Source organism: Phalangium opilio, unplaced genomic scaffold (genome assembly GCF_054372755.1).
Source record: "Phalangium opilio isolate 3A_F unplaced genomic scaffold, DU_Popi_V2 ptg000209l_1, whole genome shotgun sequence".
NCBI lineage: Eukaryota > Metazoa > Arthropoda > Arachnida > Opiliones > Phalangiidae > Phalangium > Phalangium opilio.
The window spans coordinates 4,241,236-4,254,838 of NW_028324217.1; the positions used below are offsets into that span (position 1 = coordinate 4,241,236).

A 13,603-nucleotide genomic window follows, 5' to 3' on the forward strand; every position below is an offset into this window, starting at 1 on the left:
TTCAACTGCATAACATTTATTACAACAAGTAAAAATATAACTAAATATACAGTATTTACAAAAAAACAAAGCTTAAATAGTTTTTGCGTTCTTTTTTTTTTTTGTTTCACATTTTAAGAAAGTGAACATGTTTCGTTTTGTTTTTATAAATAACAATGTAGTAAACCTGAAGTAGAAATTTTATATTTACATTCATAGAAAAAGTAGAAGTAATTACATTTAGAATTTGTTTTCTTTTGTATAAATTAACATTGTAGTACAATCGTCGCGTTCATTCAGTGCGTCTTTGGATCTGAGTTAAGTCTGTATTGCATTGAGGTTTTCAGGAACATTGCGTATAAGTAGAAACCATGTTTCCAACCCTTTGAGTGACTGTTCGACAACGACCTCCACCTTTAATTAAAGAAAATAACAAAAAAAACTCGATTTATAATCATGTAAACTTTTGTCACACGAAAACCAGCCGGCCAGCCAGCCAGAATGGCCTACACAAATATTTTTGCACCATCTATTTCGGGGAAAAGTAAAAATGCAATTTTTTACCTGAGGATGCAAAAGATGCTTCTCTTTGATGCTGGACATGTTGTTCACCGCCAAAATGTGAACCAAAAAACGAGTCTCCGCTACCGAAAGGATCAAAACCTCCATCGAAAGGCCCAAATCCACCCCCATGTCCAAAAAAATTATCTTCCGGTTCTATGTCATTAAATAGGTCATCAAAGTTGAAAAAACCACCACTTTGACCGAAACGGAATTTGAAACCCTGGAAAAAACAAATTGAAAATAAAATTTAATATAGTTCACGTGGCATTAAATACAAAATATTTACGTTATTCTCGTGATCATGGCCGTGATGATCTTCATCCCCTCGTTTATTGTGAAACGCGAAAGCGTCATCAAAATGACGGAAGAAATCATGCATGTTGAAATGTTCACCACCTCCCCCTCCTTGACCACCGTTCTCAAATGCTTGGTGACCAAACTGATCATATTTTTTCTTCTTATCACTGTCTGACAATATTTCATACGCTAAAACGATATTTTTATGATTAGTTTTAAGTTATTTACGTTATATTTTAATAATGTATAACTTACCATGGGCAATTTCTTGAAACTTCGCTTCCGCGTCTTTTTCTTTATTCTTATCAGGGTGATATTTCATGGCTAATTTTCGAAAGGCTTTCTTGATTTCGCGATCTGTAGCTGATTTTTTAATCCCCAAAACCTCGTACAGATCCCTTTTTACTTCGGCCAAAACGCCAACGCAAACAACACTATACAGTGCCACTAAAGTCACTAACTGAAGTATATTGATTTTCATTCTGTGTAGAAATAAACATGCATCAGTATCCCATAAATTAAAGTAAGGTATTTAATTTAAATTACAATTAAATCGCGAGTTTTTGAACCTAATTACGATTATTTACCTCAATTTTAGTCGAAATTGACACTTCGTGATTTGACAACACCACAACACCAGATCCACTTATTTCCTTATGATATTTATAGTTTGAAGTTCCTAATTTATTTTCGCTATAAGAGCCTCAATTTTCTGTTACTTTATTAATATTTTCCTCGTATTTTATGATCAAATTCCGATGCCCGTAAATTATTACATTACAATATGGTCTAATCACGACAGAAATATGATGAAATTCCAAATTAGTCCACACAAACTCCGCCAAATAAAATAACGGGACACGATCTCATTTTTCATTGGTTATTGTATAACCCATGTACTCTCCCTATTGGTTTCCTCCCCTTCATGCAGGAGTGGAAATAAGCATTTCTTAATGCTTGCAATTCGAAATTATCCAGAAATGTTTTCACACTTGGACGATTCATACCATTTACACCAGGAGGCCGGGCTACTTGGATGACAGAAACCCGTCTGCTTTTGTCCTTCAGTTAGCCCGGCCTTCTGGTGTAAATGGTATAAGTCCTCCATGTGTGTAAACTATCTACACTCGGGAGTAGTTAAGGAGGGATAAGACATTACGATAAGGGGTAAAAACTGCGGCAGCGCCACACAGAGGCCAGCGGCCAGTAAGACGGAATAATAATTTTTGCGAGGCGTCAGTGAATTTGCGCCTTTTGCCGCCGTTACCCGTTAGTCGTAGTCGTGGGTTTGACGGTTAAAGACGTTTTCTGAGTGGTTGTCTAGTCATCGCGTTTCCCTGGGTTGCCGCGTTTGAGTTATAGGGCCTTGTTGTTGTTGGGAGAACGTAGAACCGCCAAGGCTTAAGTAAGCATCCGCAGGCCCGGGCAGTGCCGACCGACGACCGTAGGATTAGTTCTATATTTTCTTTGCCCTAAGTGTTCCGAACTTTCGTTCCCTCTCACGACAGCTAAGGCTTAAGCTGCTTGCAGTAACCAAGCGGTATGTACACTTTTGTCACAACCTAACTTCATAGCACTAGCAAAGGCTGAAAACGTATAATATCTCAATTGACATAATAAGTGAAGTTAAGTTGGTAAATTTGTATAGGTTTTAAAAATCTTTTTCAACCACGCGCTATCGCTAACTCGCGAGCCAATTTTTATTAAAAATTTGAATTCAAATCTCGAGCTGCATTTCGGTTGTACTAATTAAGGTCTCGTGTTATTTTTTTTTCATAAACGTTTTAGGCCTAATTTATGTCTTGCTAAACGTAAAGTTGTATTATTGCAATTAAATACCTGGAGAATTATTATAATTATCTGGTAAGTAACAATTAGTTTCGCGCGGATCCAAGGAATATCTAGCATACAGTGCTTTGTACGAGGGGTCGGACGTTTGGCATTTTAGTGTACGGGATTTTGAGATTTCAAGATTTTGACAAAGATTTTGAGATTTTGCCCCAGATTTTGAGATTCTGACTCAGATTTTAGAAATCTGGAAATCTAGTCCAAGATTTTAAGATTTAGGGATTTTAAAGGAGATTTTCAGATTTCGAAGAAGATTTCGGGATTTTGTTCAGGATTTTCAGATTTTGAAGGAGATTTCGGGCTTTGGAACAAGATTTTCAGATTTTGAAGGAGATTTCGGGCTTTGGAACAAGATTTTCAGATTTTGAAGGAGATTTCGGGCTTTGGAACAAGATTTTCAGATTTTGTAGGAGATTTTCAGATTTCGAGGAGATTTTCAGATTTTGATTTTAGGATGAGATTTTGGGATTTTACGTTAAGATTTCGGGATTTCTAGGTTTTAATGTGAGATTTCGGGATTTTTGGTGAAGATTTCGGGATTTTCAGATTTTAAAATAGGGATTTCGGGATTTTCAGATTTTAAAATAGGGATTTCAGGATTTTCAGATTTTAAAATAGGGATTTCGGGATTTTCAGATTTTAAAATAGGGATTTCGGGATTTTCAGATTTTAAAATAGGGATTTCGGGATTTTCAGATTTTAAAATAGGGATTTCGGGATTTTCAGATTTTAAAATAGGGATTTCGGGATTTTCAGATTTTAAAATAGGGATTTCGGGATTTTCAGATTTTAAAATAGGGATTTCGGGATTTTCAGATTTTAAAATAGGGATTTCGGGATTTTCAGATTTTAAAATAGGGATTTCGGGATTTTCAGATTTTAAAATAGGGATTTCGGGATTTTCAGATTTTAAAATAGGGATTTCGGGATTTTCAGATTTTAAAATAGGGATTTCGGGATTTTCAGATTTTAAAATAGGGATTTCGGGATTTTCAGATTTTAAAATAGGGATTTCGGGATTTTCAGATTTTAAAATAGGGATTTCGGGATTTTCAGATTTTGACGTGAGATTTTAAAGTTTTCAGATTTTGACGTGAGATTTTTAGATTTTTAGATTTTGACGTGAGATTTCGGGATTTCTCGATTTTCGAGAGAGATTTTAAACAGATTTCAAACGAAATGTACGGGATTTTGACAAACGTCCGACCCCTCGGCTTTGTATTTTCCGACCGTTTCAACTGTAACCGCGACACTATAAGGGGCCACTTCTAGGTTAGCATTGTGGAAATAGCGAGTAGTAGAAAATAGTGAAAACGTATTGAAAATGTCTTTAGATTATCTATTCTGTCCCGAAGTTGTGGAGTTTTGTGTGAAAGAATTGCTAAACCGGTTCTAAATTGTTTTCATACTTGAAAATCTTAGCTATTTTTGTCCGAAATGCTGCATTTATACCAGTTCTTTTTCTGTAGAATTTCGAATCATAACAAATGATTGAACTACGCAATTAAACAGAAGTTTTCACATAGTTTAAAATTAATTTCAAATTGCAATTTTTATACTAATTTCTATTTTTTGACCTTTTTTTTTTGAAAGAGCGTTAGGTATTTATATAAATGCAGTTTTTCAGGGACTGCGTAGCAATTGCATGCAAAAACCGTTGTTTTTTTCTATATAATAGGAAACGTGTTGCCATTTACTCAGGGAAAATCTGGAAAAGTCAGGGAATTTAATTCCAAACATTTTGTACGAACCTGAGTGACCAAAATAGCCAAAACAATGTGGAGTTTTGTGCGAGATGCTCTGTCTACAAGAAGATACGGGGATAGGCTTTATGTAGTAGAACAAACTGATAACGACTGCTTGTTCGCTGTTCAAGCCATAAACCAAAAGTTAATTCATTCGGATGAACAGCACGAGGAATCTTGGGCCGTTTTCTTGGTAAGAACAAATGTTTATAGTCCTTTTTTTTCGACTTAGAAAAATGGGTAGAAGGGGTTGATACGTTAATTGCAGTCTCTGTGCATTCTCATTATACAAAAAAGACTACAGCGCATGCTAAAAAAAAAAGCGAGATTTACCCCCCCCCCCGGTGTCTTTCCCTATTTAGTCTGAACAGCGATAGATTTAATTTTAGAAGTAGGAATAGAGAACGGTTAGTATTTACTTCAGTTATTCCGACTCATAGACCACCCAGTATAGAGCCCCTTCCTCCAACACGTAATGTAACGAAAAGTTTAAATTATCTTATTGGTTAACTCACTTAAACCCTACGTTTTGATGACGTTGCTGACGGGGACGGCGAAAAATACGTAGTTCCTTTTTACCTCTGTCGCTATGACCCTCCCGCCTCTTCTTTCATACCCCCCCCCCTCCTCGTCCCGTGGAAGGGGGTCCGGCCGGGATTTTGACGCGCGCCCAGATATTACTCTGTTCTCCATTCCTACTTCTAAAATTAAATCTATCCCTGATCATACATAATTGTTTAAAAAAAATTAGAATTACAGGGTTCGTACGGAACCTGGATAAGTCAGGGATACGGAAAATAGGGGAAAAAGTCAGGGATAAGTCAGGGATTTAAAGGATTTTCCTAAAAAGTCAGGGATATGTCAGGGATTTCGTTTGGTATATCAAACCATGCTTCAAGCAATGCTTAATATGAGCCAGGTGTGATGAAGTGGGCTCTGGAAAACACCTTAAAATGGTCAGGGATATTGCTAAAATTTGGTCAGGGATTACCTGGAAAAGTCAGGGATTTTCAATGTAAAAATTTCGTACGAACCCTGAATTAAATATGGGGAAACTATCATTAAAGTTGGGGGAATAATAGTGTCCTTGTGTTATTCTTTTGTCCACATAGGACTACGGTCGATATAAAAATGGGAATAAGTTTGTAATGCCCGAAACAAAAGAAGGGTTCACGGAACTCCGATCGCGTTTCTTGAATGGGCTACTTAGATGCGCTTGCTCTGGTACCATCAGGAAAATGCACAAAACTGAATGCGAAAACCGGAACCTGAAGGACCCTAAAAATTACAGATACTTCTTATACACGGGTAAGTAATTATTATTTTGTGCAGATTTTAAACCAGGCTTAAAGCTTGACTTGCTCTATGACTGTGTCACAGTGCGATAGCCAAAGGCGGTTTTAACTTTAAGTATTGGTACATAGACTAATGGAAGTCACCCACCTTCGGCAGCATTGAGTTCTATAGCTAAATAACATGGGGTGCCATTAGTCTATAGAAGGGGTTGAACACTTGCCGCACCGTCTCTGGGAGCTCTCGTGATCCCCCCTAGCCTACAGCGCAGACGCTAAAAAACGGGATGGGGATGGCAAGCGAAGTTTTACCCACAAGTCTTTCCCTCTTAGTTTAAGTTACATCATAAGTTTATAAGTGATATGTTCCTTTCCATAAGTATGAATGGCAATGCCTATACAAGTTCGTAATGCTACTGAGATGAACTTACAGTACTCGAGATAACTAGTTCGAGAAGGAGAACGACGGAATTAAGCGAGTCAATTGAAGTCCTAACTACAATCGGTGGTGGTTAATTAATTTTGCAGGACCAAGTTCCATCTAGGTCCTATTTAGTCTGAACTTACTAAGTTACCCAAATTTGACAGCAGCGCCTCACTCACCAGGCGTATGTCGCTCACTTTACCCTGAATCTATGACCTATGACCTACTTCAATCACTTCAAAATTACAAGCTCCAGTTTCTAAGTTACCAGAGATTAACAAACTTATGGAACGGAACATATCACTTATAAACTTATGCTTATCCTTAAAAAATTAAAATTCTTCGTAGTAACTTAGCCAGGTGGCCTCACGTAGGTTTGTACAATGGAAAATGGTAGGCCTTTTTCTGCCCGTTTAGACATCCAACGTTCCCACTTCTCTCCTTAGTTTAATTGGGCCTCTAATAGCTATGGCCTTGTAGCATGTTACCTTCAATAGTGTCATTTCCCCCGTCCATATCTTTGGGTATTAATATGTGCAGGTGCAAAGGCTTGATTGCCTTTGGAAACTTGGTTACATTTTTATTTTAATATCAACCCCTTAGGCAAGAATATTTTTCTTATCCATTTTAGGGTCTGATTCCCCAACCCTTAATATGAACGAAGACGAACCAATGAATGTAAATGATGTTCAATACGAAATCCAAGTTATTCATGAAGATAACAATCAGTTAGCTGCGCCGCCTAATAACATTCCGAACGAACAAGGCTTAAAACCAGGGGAATTGTGCCTTTGCGTTGTTTCTAATAATTTAGATTTTCAATTGGTCAGAAAGTTAGGACCAGGTAATTATATTTTCAGATATCTCTGTTTTTGGCTAGGTGTGGTTGTGTAAACCAAACCTAGCTTTGAGGTGGCGTTTTGTCTGTCTGTCTGTGTGTATGTGTGTGTGTTTGTAGCCTTGGGTACACGAAAAACAAACGTGGTGTGGTTATATAACCAGACCTAGCTTTGTGGTGTTGTTTTGTCTGTCTGTTTGTGTGTGTGTGGCCTTGGGTACACGAAAAACAAACCTGGATAGAATTAGAAACCGGTTTAGGCAAGATCCAGTACCACCTTGGGGCTGGTATTGTGAGAGAATTGCAAAAGAAAGCATATTAGCGCTTTGGTACGAGGTAACAGCAGTTTTCCCCCTAAAACAAGTTTATCGGGGCCCTCGTCAAGTCACACTCTTCTATCTTTTACCTCGGTTTTGGCGTCGTTACCTCAGGGCATACAATTTAGACTACCAATATAATAAAAGACTTCACCTCCCCCTTAGCTCCTCCCCTCCCAGTACCACTCTATTGGGAAAGAAACAACATTGGTGTCTTCATAGAATTCACCGGGTTAGATTGGGCAATCTTTACGTTTAAGTTTAATTTGATGTACAGCTGTATCGAAGCCGATTTATTTATTTGAAAGAGTTACAAATGGAAATATTTTCTCTATGCTCCGGTTTTCGAGGTTGAGGATGGGGTACGCGGGCACAGTAGCTGCTATAGTGAGAAATTCATGTCCAGGCGGAAAGGGCACTATGCGTAAAGGCAGGGTTGCTGTTATTTAGTTATAGTGGTCCTTGAAAACTTCTCCTGATCCTACAATATAATAGGTGTTTAGCTAAGAGTGTGAAGACATACCGTTTCTTACGATTGTGATCTGTGAATGTTTATGTCTGTGTGTTTGGGATGGCTAGACTGAAAGGCCGTTTTAGCTAGGTGTTGCAAACTTAATGAACCCCAACCGTTGGGCCATCTCGAATATTACCTTAGCTAGTTAGAAAACATGTTCTACATTTGCTGTTAGCCCACACGAAACTAACACGCCCTCTCCGCACACCCAACCAAACCACACGTGGCTAATACGAAAATGTTTTTACGTGACTTGTTTTATAAACTCTTCATTACATCATTTTCGTTAATTTTTTTCGTTAACCAAAAAAGAATCCTTCCAAAACCCCACGCCCTCAATTAATCAAGAGGAAACATTCCCAATCGTCCAGTCACCAATAAGTCAGGACGAAGATTCGATTAACTCAGTGTCTTCATCATTCTACCTCAATATTAACGAAGAAGAAACGGGTGTTATGGAGTTAGATCAAATAAAATCCCGTAATGTGTACCAAGAACTTGAAGATTTGGATTCAGAATTAAAACCGTTAATGTGCTCGTCACTCTACGGAGAACCCGAAGGAAATAACTCTCTCTACGCATTTCCTGACGAAATGGCCGCGTACTTGTACGAAAATCCGTTGGACGAAATGGAAATGGAGTCCAACTTCTTACCCTTAATGGATACTGCGATGGAGGACTTCCAAAATTTGGTAATTATTTTTTTAAACTCTCTCTCTTCTTATCTTGGTTGGTACTCGAGTAATCATTACTCTACTCTACTCTACTTTATTATTGCTTTCTATCATTCTGTTGGATTCTGGTAAAATTTTGCGTTTTAATTTTAGTTATTAGGCTTAATTATGTTGGTAACCAAAGGTAGCAAACACACTTTGTTTTATTTATACAGCCAGGGATGGGTTTAATTTTATAAGTAGGAATGGAGAACGGAACGGTTAGTATTTACTTCAGTTATTCCGACTCATAGACCACCCAGTATAGTATAAAGCCCCTCCCTCCAACACGTAACGAAAAGTTTAAATTATCTTATTGGCTGGCTCACTTAAACTATACGTTTTGATGACGTTGCTGACGGGGACGGCGGGAAACATAATAATGATGTAATTCCTTTTTACCTCTGTCGCTATGACCCTCCCGCCTCTTCATTCATAACCCCCCCCCCCCTCCGTCCCGTGGATGGGGGTCCGTCCGGGATTTTGACGCGCGCCCAGATATTACTCTGTTAACTTCTCCATTCCTATTTATAAAATTAAATCTATCCCTGATACAAACAGCAAAATAAACGCAATAAGATACAATTACTAGGCCTAATTACAAAATTTTTAATTAAAATTATTTTATTAGGATTTCTTGCGATCCATAAATCCTCCACCATCCATAGAATGTAAGTCCAATAAATTAATTAACAGTTTAGTTACTTTAATACTTAATAGTTAAACTAATAAGTTTTATTTTAAAAATTATTATTGTGATAGGATAAGGGTTGCCAAGTCTTTTTCAACATGAAGTTTCATATAATTCCTCCTTCATTTGTAAGAGAGTCGAATTAAGTATGATTTTTTTTTATTATTGGGGAAGTAAGCTAACAGTACAGCTGTCCAAGGTGGGTAGTAGACTAAATTGAGGGTTTAAGGCACCGTTAAAAATCAGGACATTCAGGGTTCATACCTTCTTGGGAAACTCAGGGAAATAAATAGTTGACAAAAAAGAACTGAGGGGAAATTTCGATTTTGTGAGGTTTTACCGTTTTTGTAAGTTTGCTCTGAAGAGGGTAGTTGCCTTAAGCTATTTAAAAACCACTCTCACGTTGATATTAATCCTTATTTGGGGAAAACTCAGGGAAATATATGGGGAAACTGACTGGAAAGCTCAGGGAAATGTATGGGGAAAATACCTGGAAAACTTAGGGAAATGTATGGGGGAAATACCTGGAAAACTTAGGGAAATGTATGGGGGAAATACCTCGAAAACTCGGGGGAATATATGGGGAAATACCTCGAAAACTCGGGGGAATATATGGGGAAATACCTCGAAAACTCGGGGAATATATGGGGAAATACCTCGAAAACTCGGGGGAATATATGGGGAAATACCTCGAAAACTCGGGGGAATATATGGGGAAATACCTCGAAAACTCGGGGGAATATATGGGGAAATACCTCGAAAACTCGGGGGAATATATGGGGAAATACCTCGAAAACTCGGGGGAATATATGGGGAAATACCTCGAAAACTCGGGGGAATATATGGGGAAATACCTCGAAAACTCGGGGGGATATATGGGGAAAATACCTGGAAAACTCGGGGGAAATATATGGGGGAAAATACCTGGAAAACTCGGGGAAAAACCTGGAAAACTCGGGGAAATATATGGGGGAAAAAACCTGGAAAACTCGGGGAAATATATGGGGGAAAAAACCTGGAAAACTCGGGGAAATATATGGGGGAAAAAACCTGGAAAACTCGGGGAAATATATGGGGGAAAAAACCTGGAAAACTCGGGGAAATATATGGGGGAAAAAACCTGGAAAACTCGGGGAAATATATGGGGGAAAAAACCTGGAAAACTCGGGAAATATATGGGGAAATACCTGGAAAACTCGGGGAAAATATATGGGGAAAAAACCTGGAAAACTGGGGGAAATATATGGGGAAAAAACTCAGAAATTACTTTTCTAAAAGTTGTATGAACCCTGTACATCAGATGCCATTCCTTTCAATAGTTTTATGGGTAACTTAAACTCCATTGAGAATGGAAACAGAAACCTGTTGTCCACCCAGTTAGGGGTAGAGAAGGAAGAGCCTCAGTAGCTCCCGCCTAAAATTAGAGGGGGCCCCCCACACCCAGGGAAAAAATGATCCAGTCTACCCCCCCCCCCCCCTGGAGTTAAAATTGTCTGAGAATTCCGTCAAGTAATCCTGTCTGAACGTGCTTGAAAATTCCATAACGAAATCATGTCTGAACTGTTAGCTTACTATAACTCAATATTACCGATATTTCAAGTTTAAATTCGGTGGTTTTACAGATTTTTGATTTTTTTTATATAACAAGTATTATTTTTCTACTAATAAATTTCAATAAAAATACTCTCTCAACACTTGTATGCTAATAAAAATAAATCTCAATTTTTGTCAAATTTTCGTTTTGTCATTCACTTTTAATGTTTATATGGGTGACTCGGGGTGAGGTCAGCTGCAAGGGTCAGATAGTCCAAAAAATTAAACGTATATTGGACCTTGAGTTCCGTTTTTATTGTTCAAATGGTGACTCAGGGTCTGCTGGTAAGTTCAAAGACCTAAGAGAGTCGTTAGGTCCAAAAACACGTAGATTGAACCCGTATTTATTGTTCAAATTGTGACTCAAGGTCAGCTGGTAAGTTCCAAGATAGGAAGAGAGTTTATAGTCCAATAAAAGCCTAGATTGGACTTTGAGCCCTGTATTTAATTCATTTCTTGTTATTGTGGTGGAATGGTGCAAGTACTTGAGATAAAACTGGCCAGTTTATCCTAGACTTAATGGCGGCAATCTCCTTTGACGAGGGTATGGGGGCGTGGCTTATTGAAATGTAATTACGTTGCCTTGCCAGGTGGTTGGACAGTTATGTAAATAAATGTTCGGTTCCCCTAAAGAGTCACTAAACGGAACGTAGTATCTTCGAATCAGGGAGAAATGAGCTAAGATGGAGTGGAAATTATGAAGGGACATGTGCAGCACAAACTCTCCCTGTGAACCTTTCGCACTCCCCTACCCTTCGATGCCGTTTTCGTTTTGTAGACTAGGTTGGGATACAGAGGCAACGTTATAGTTACGAGGTTTCCACTACATTCCTCTCTCTTGAACTCTACAAGCTCGAATATTTACCAATAAATTCTCTCTCGCTGTTTGGCTTTGGCTTGCTGGCACTTCGGGGTTTCACGACGATTTAGATGAATAGAATAGAAGAGAGAATCTCTCACCCTCCTCTATTGAATAGCCGTAGGCCTTTTTAACTAAAGTCCTTGTACAAAAAATGTAACGGAGAGGTCAACAGCGATGGAAGGTATTTTTTCCTCCCGCCTCTACTAGGGGGCGTCTGGGAAACTTTGTTTTTAAAAGCGCCTATAAACTTGTACAACGATTTTCTAAAAATCCTATTACAACGGCGATTTTTCTTAGGGATCAGATTTTAACCCCATTCTGAGAATTTTAGGTCCTTTATGAGGAGCTAACCACTCTGAGTCTCTGACTTGTTGTGCACCGATTACGTCACGTGTTGTCGTTGTTTTTAATCTTTCAATAAATCACAGTGTCGTCTGCTTAAGAAGACGAAATATAACATAAAATAGAGGATTCAAAGACGTTAGATTGGGCAGTTTGGGCTTCAAGGTTTTTTTATTTATTTAATAAAGACTACAAGCAAGAAGTTATATCAGTATCTCAGAGAGAAGATATAAGATGCCTTTGTATTCGCGCGCCATAGTCCCAGTCCCCCTTTCAAAATACAAGGGGGGACGTAAAAGGAGGCGCCGGGCTATTTCGCTCTCGTCAGTCGGATATTTTCCTCACTCGCGTCGTCGCGCTGACGTGAGTTTTCAAGAACCAATGAGATGCTGGTTGTAATTTAGAGACGGGGATTGACTGCGGACCTACGTTAGGACTGGAGATAAAGCTGGAAATCTGGCGAATTTATATCTTCTCTCTGAGATACTGATATAACTTCTTGCTACAAGTATTTAGGTCAGCTACAAAAACATGAAAATAGGCCTAGTACTTGGAGATTCTCGTGCAACTTCAATTTGGAGGACTTACAAAATCGGGAAGAGAGGGGTTAAAGTTCAATAAAATATTTTTTGCCAAAAACTGCAAATATTTATATAAAACTATTGAGATAGCTTATCAAACGTTAAAATTTTAATATAAAAAAGTTGTAATCTCATTTATCACAAAAATATAAAATATAGTAAAAAAACGAGGTGCTAATCACTCTTAAGGTAAATCATGCCATGGGCTCTCACGCAAATCAACGCGTTATTTCAGTTGACCTTCGTCTGTACATTTAAGATTGGAAAGTACAGTTACATTAAAATATTAAAATATTAAAATATTGAAATTTTAGAAGTTCCCAAGGCGAGCTAAAAGTAGGTTAGTGGCAAAATTTGATGGGCGTATTCCAAACTAGATCCTTTTCAAACTTAGGTGGCTAAAATATGTGTTTGACCACCCCCTTTTCTTATGACGAAACATCAGGTACTGGTATGTGATTAACAAAGACGTTAGATATGACATCAAACGAAAGGATTTGGATGGACTAGTAACTTCGAAGCCCTATCTAATGTCTTTGTTGTCCACATACAGTCCGAATGTTCCTGCGCCCCCCTAGGGGCTAGGGCCCTATTTTAAATAACCTATTGCGCTATTCGCACAAGTTTCTCCCCGTTCTTTTTACCCTCTTTAGTTCCACAACCCAAACAAAAATAAAATGGGGATGCCAAAAAGCGAAATTGAAGGCAGAGCTTTCCCCCCTTCATTCCCTCGAAATGCTCGAGGGGTACCAAGGATTTCTTTTCTTTTGAGCTATTCCCAGAACCCAAACATAAATAATAAGTCTCCTGCCCTTGACAGTCAAGCGTGACCCTTATCAGCACCCTTTTATAACGTGACATCGGAATGTGGAATGGAATGGCCGCAATGGAGTTTGAGAATTTGACAGCTGCTGAAACTTTCATCCCTTTCAAAACATTACTGACCTATCCCTTCTTTTTTACCCCTGTTTCATTTCTTTGTAAGAAGTGTAAATTTAAAGCA

The 13,603-nt window shown here is 38.3% G+C and overlaps 2 protein-coding genes across 3 annotated transcripts; one reads left to right on the forward strand and one right to left on the reverse strand.

Moving 5' to 3' along the window:
* LOC149618521 (dnaJ homolog subfamily B member 9-like) lies at positions 1 to 1,728 on the reverse strand. The gene is made up of 5 exons (XM_089855276.1): positions 1,428 to 1,728; positions 1,096 to 1,322; positions 830 to 1,029; positions 544 to 763; positions 1 to 393 (listed from the first exon to the last, which is right to left on the reverse strand). Exons 2-5 carry the CDS (start codon positions 1,319 to 1,321, stop codon positions 323 to 325), a joined length of 717 nt encoding a protein of 238 aa, XP_089711402.1. The 5' UTR covers position 1,322; positions 1,428 to 1,728; the 3' UTR covers positions 1 to 322.
* Positions 1,729 to 2,051: 323 nt separating this feature from the next.
* Positions 2,052 to 10,955, forward strand: LOC149618522 (uncharacterized). Of its 2 annotated transcripts, none has more exons than XM_089855275.1 (7): positions 2,052 to 2,380; positions 4,390 to 4,626; positions 5,546 to 5,741; positions 6,781 to 6,993; positions 8,131 to 8,510; positions 9,163 to 9,202; positions 9,294 to 10,955. In XM_089855275.1, coding segments are annotated over exons 2-7 (993 nt in total). In that variant the 5' UTR covers positions 2,052 to 2,380; positions 4,390 to 4,464; the 3' UTR covers positions 9,296 to 10,955. The 2 variants fall into 2 exon arrangements, with proteins under 2 accessions (XP_089711401.1, XP_089711400.1); XM_089855274.1 differs by having other exon boundaries at positions 2,053 to 2,380; positions 4,367 to 4,626.
* The last annotated feature ends 2,648 nt before the right edge of the window (positions 10,956 to 13,603 follow it).

Excerpts from the sequence above, each read along its gene's own strand:
- LOC149618521 (XM_089855276.1), bottom strand. The coding sequence starts at position 1,321 with ATGAAAATCAATATACTTCAGTTAGTGACTTTAGTGGCACTGTATAGT. Across the intron at positions 1,030-1,095 it reads GTTTCAAGAAATTGCCCATG|CGTATGAAATATTGTCAGAC; the intron begins GTAAGTTATACA and ends ATATCGTTTTAG. Across the intron at positions 394-543 it reads AGCATCTTTTGCATCCTCAG|GTGGAGGTCGTTGTCGAACA; the intron begins GTAAAAAATTGC and ends CTTTAATTAAAG.
- LOC149618522 (XM_089855275.1), top strand. The coding sequence starts at position 4,465 with ATGTGGAGTTTTGTGCGAGATGCTCTGTCTACAAGAAGATACGGGGAT. Across the intron at positions 4,627-5,545 it reads AATCTTGGGCCGTTTTCTTG|GACTACGGTCGATATAAAAA; the intron begins GTAAGAACAAAT and ends TTGTCCACATAG. Across the intron at positions 6,994-8,130 it reads GGTCAGAAAGTTAGGACCAG|AATCCTTCCAAAACCCCACG; the intron begins GTAATTATATTT and ends TAACCAAAAAAG.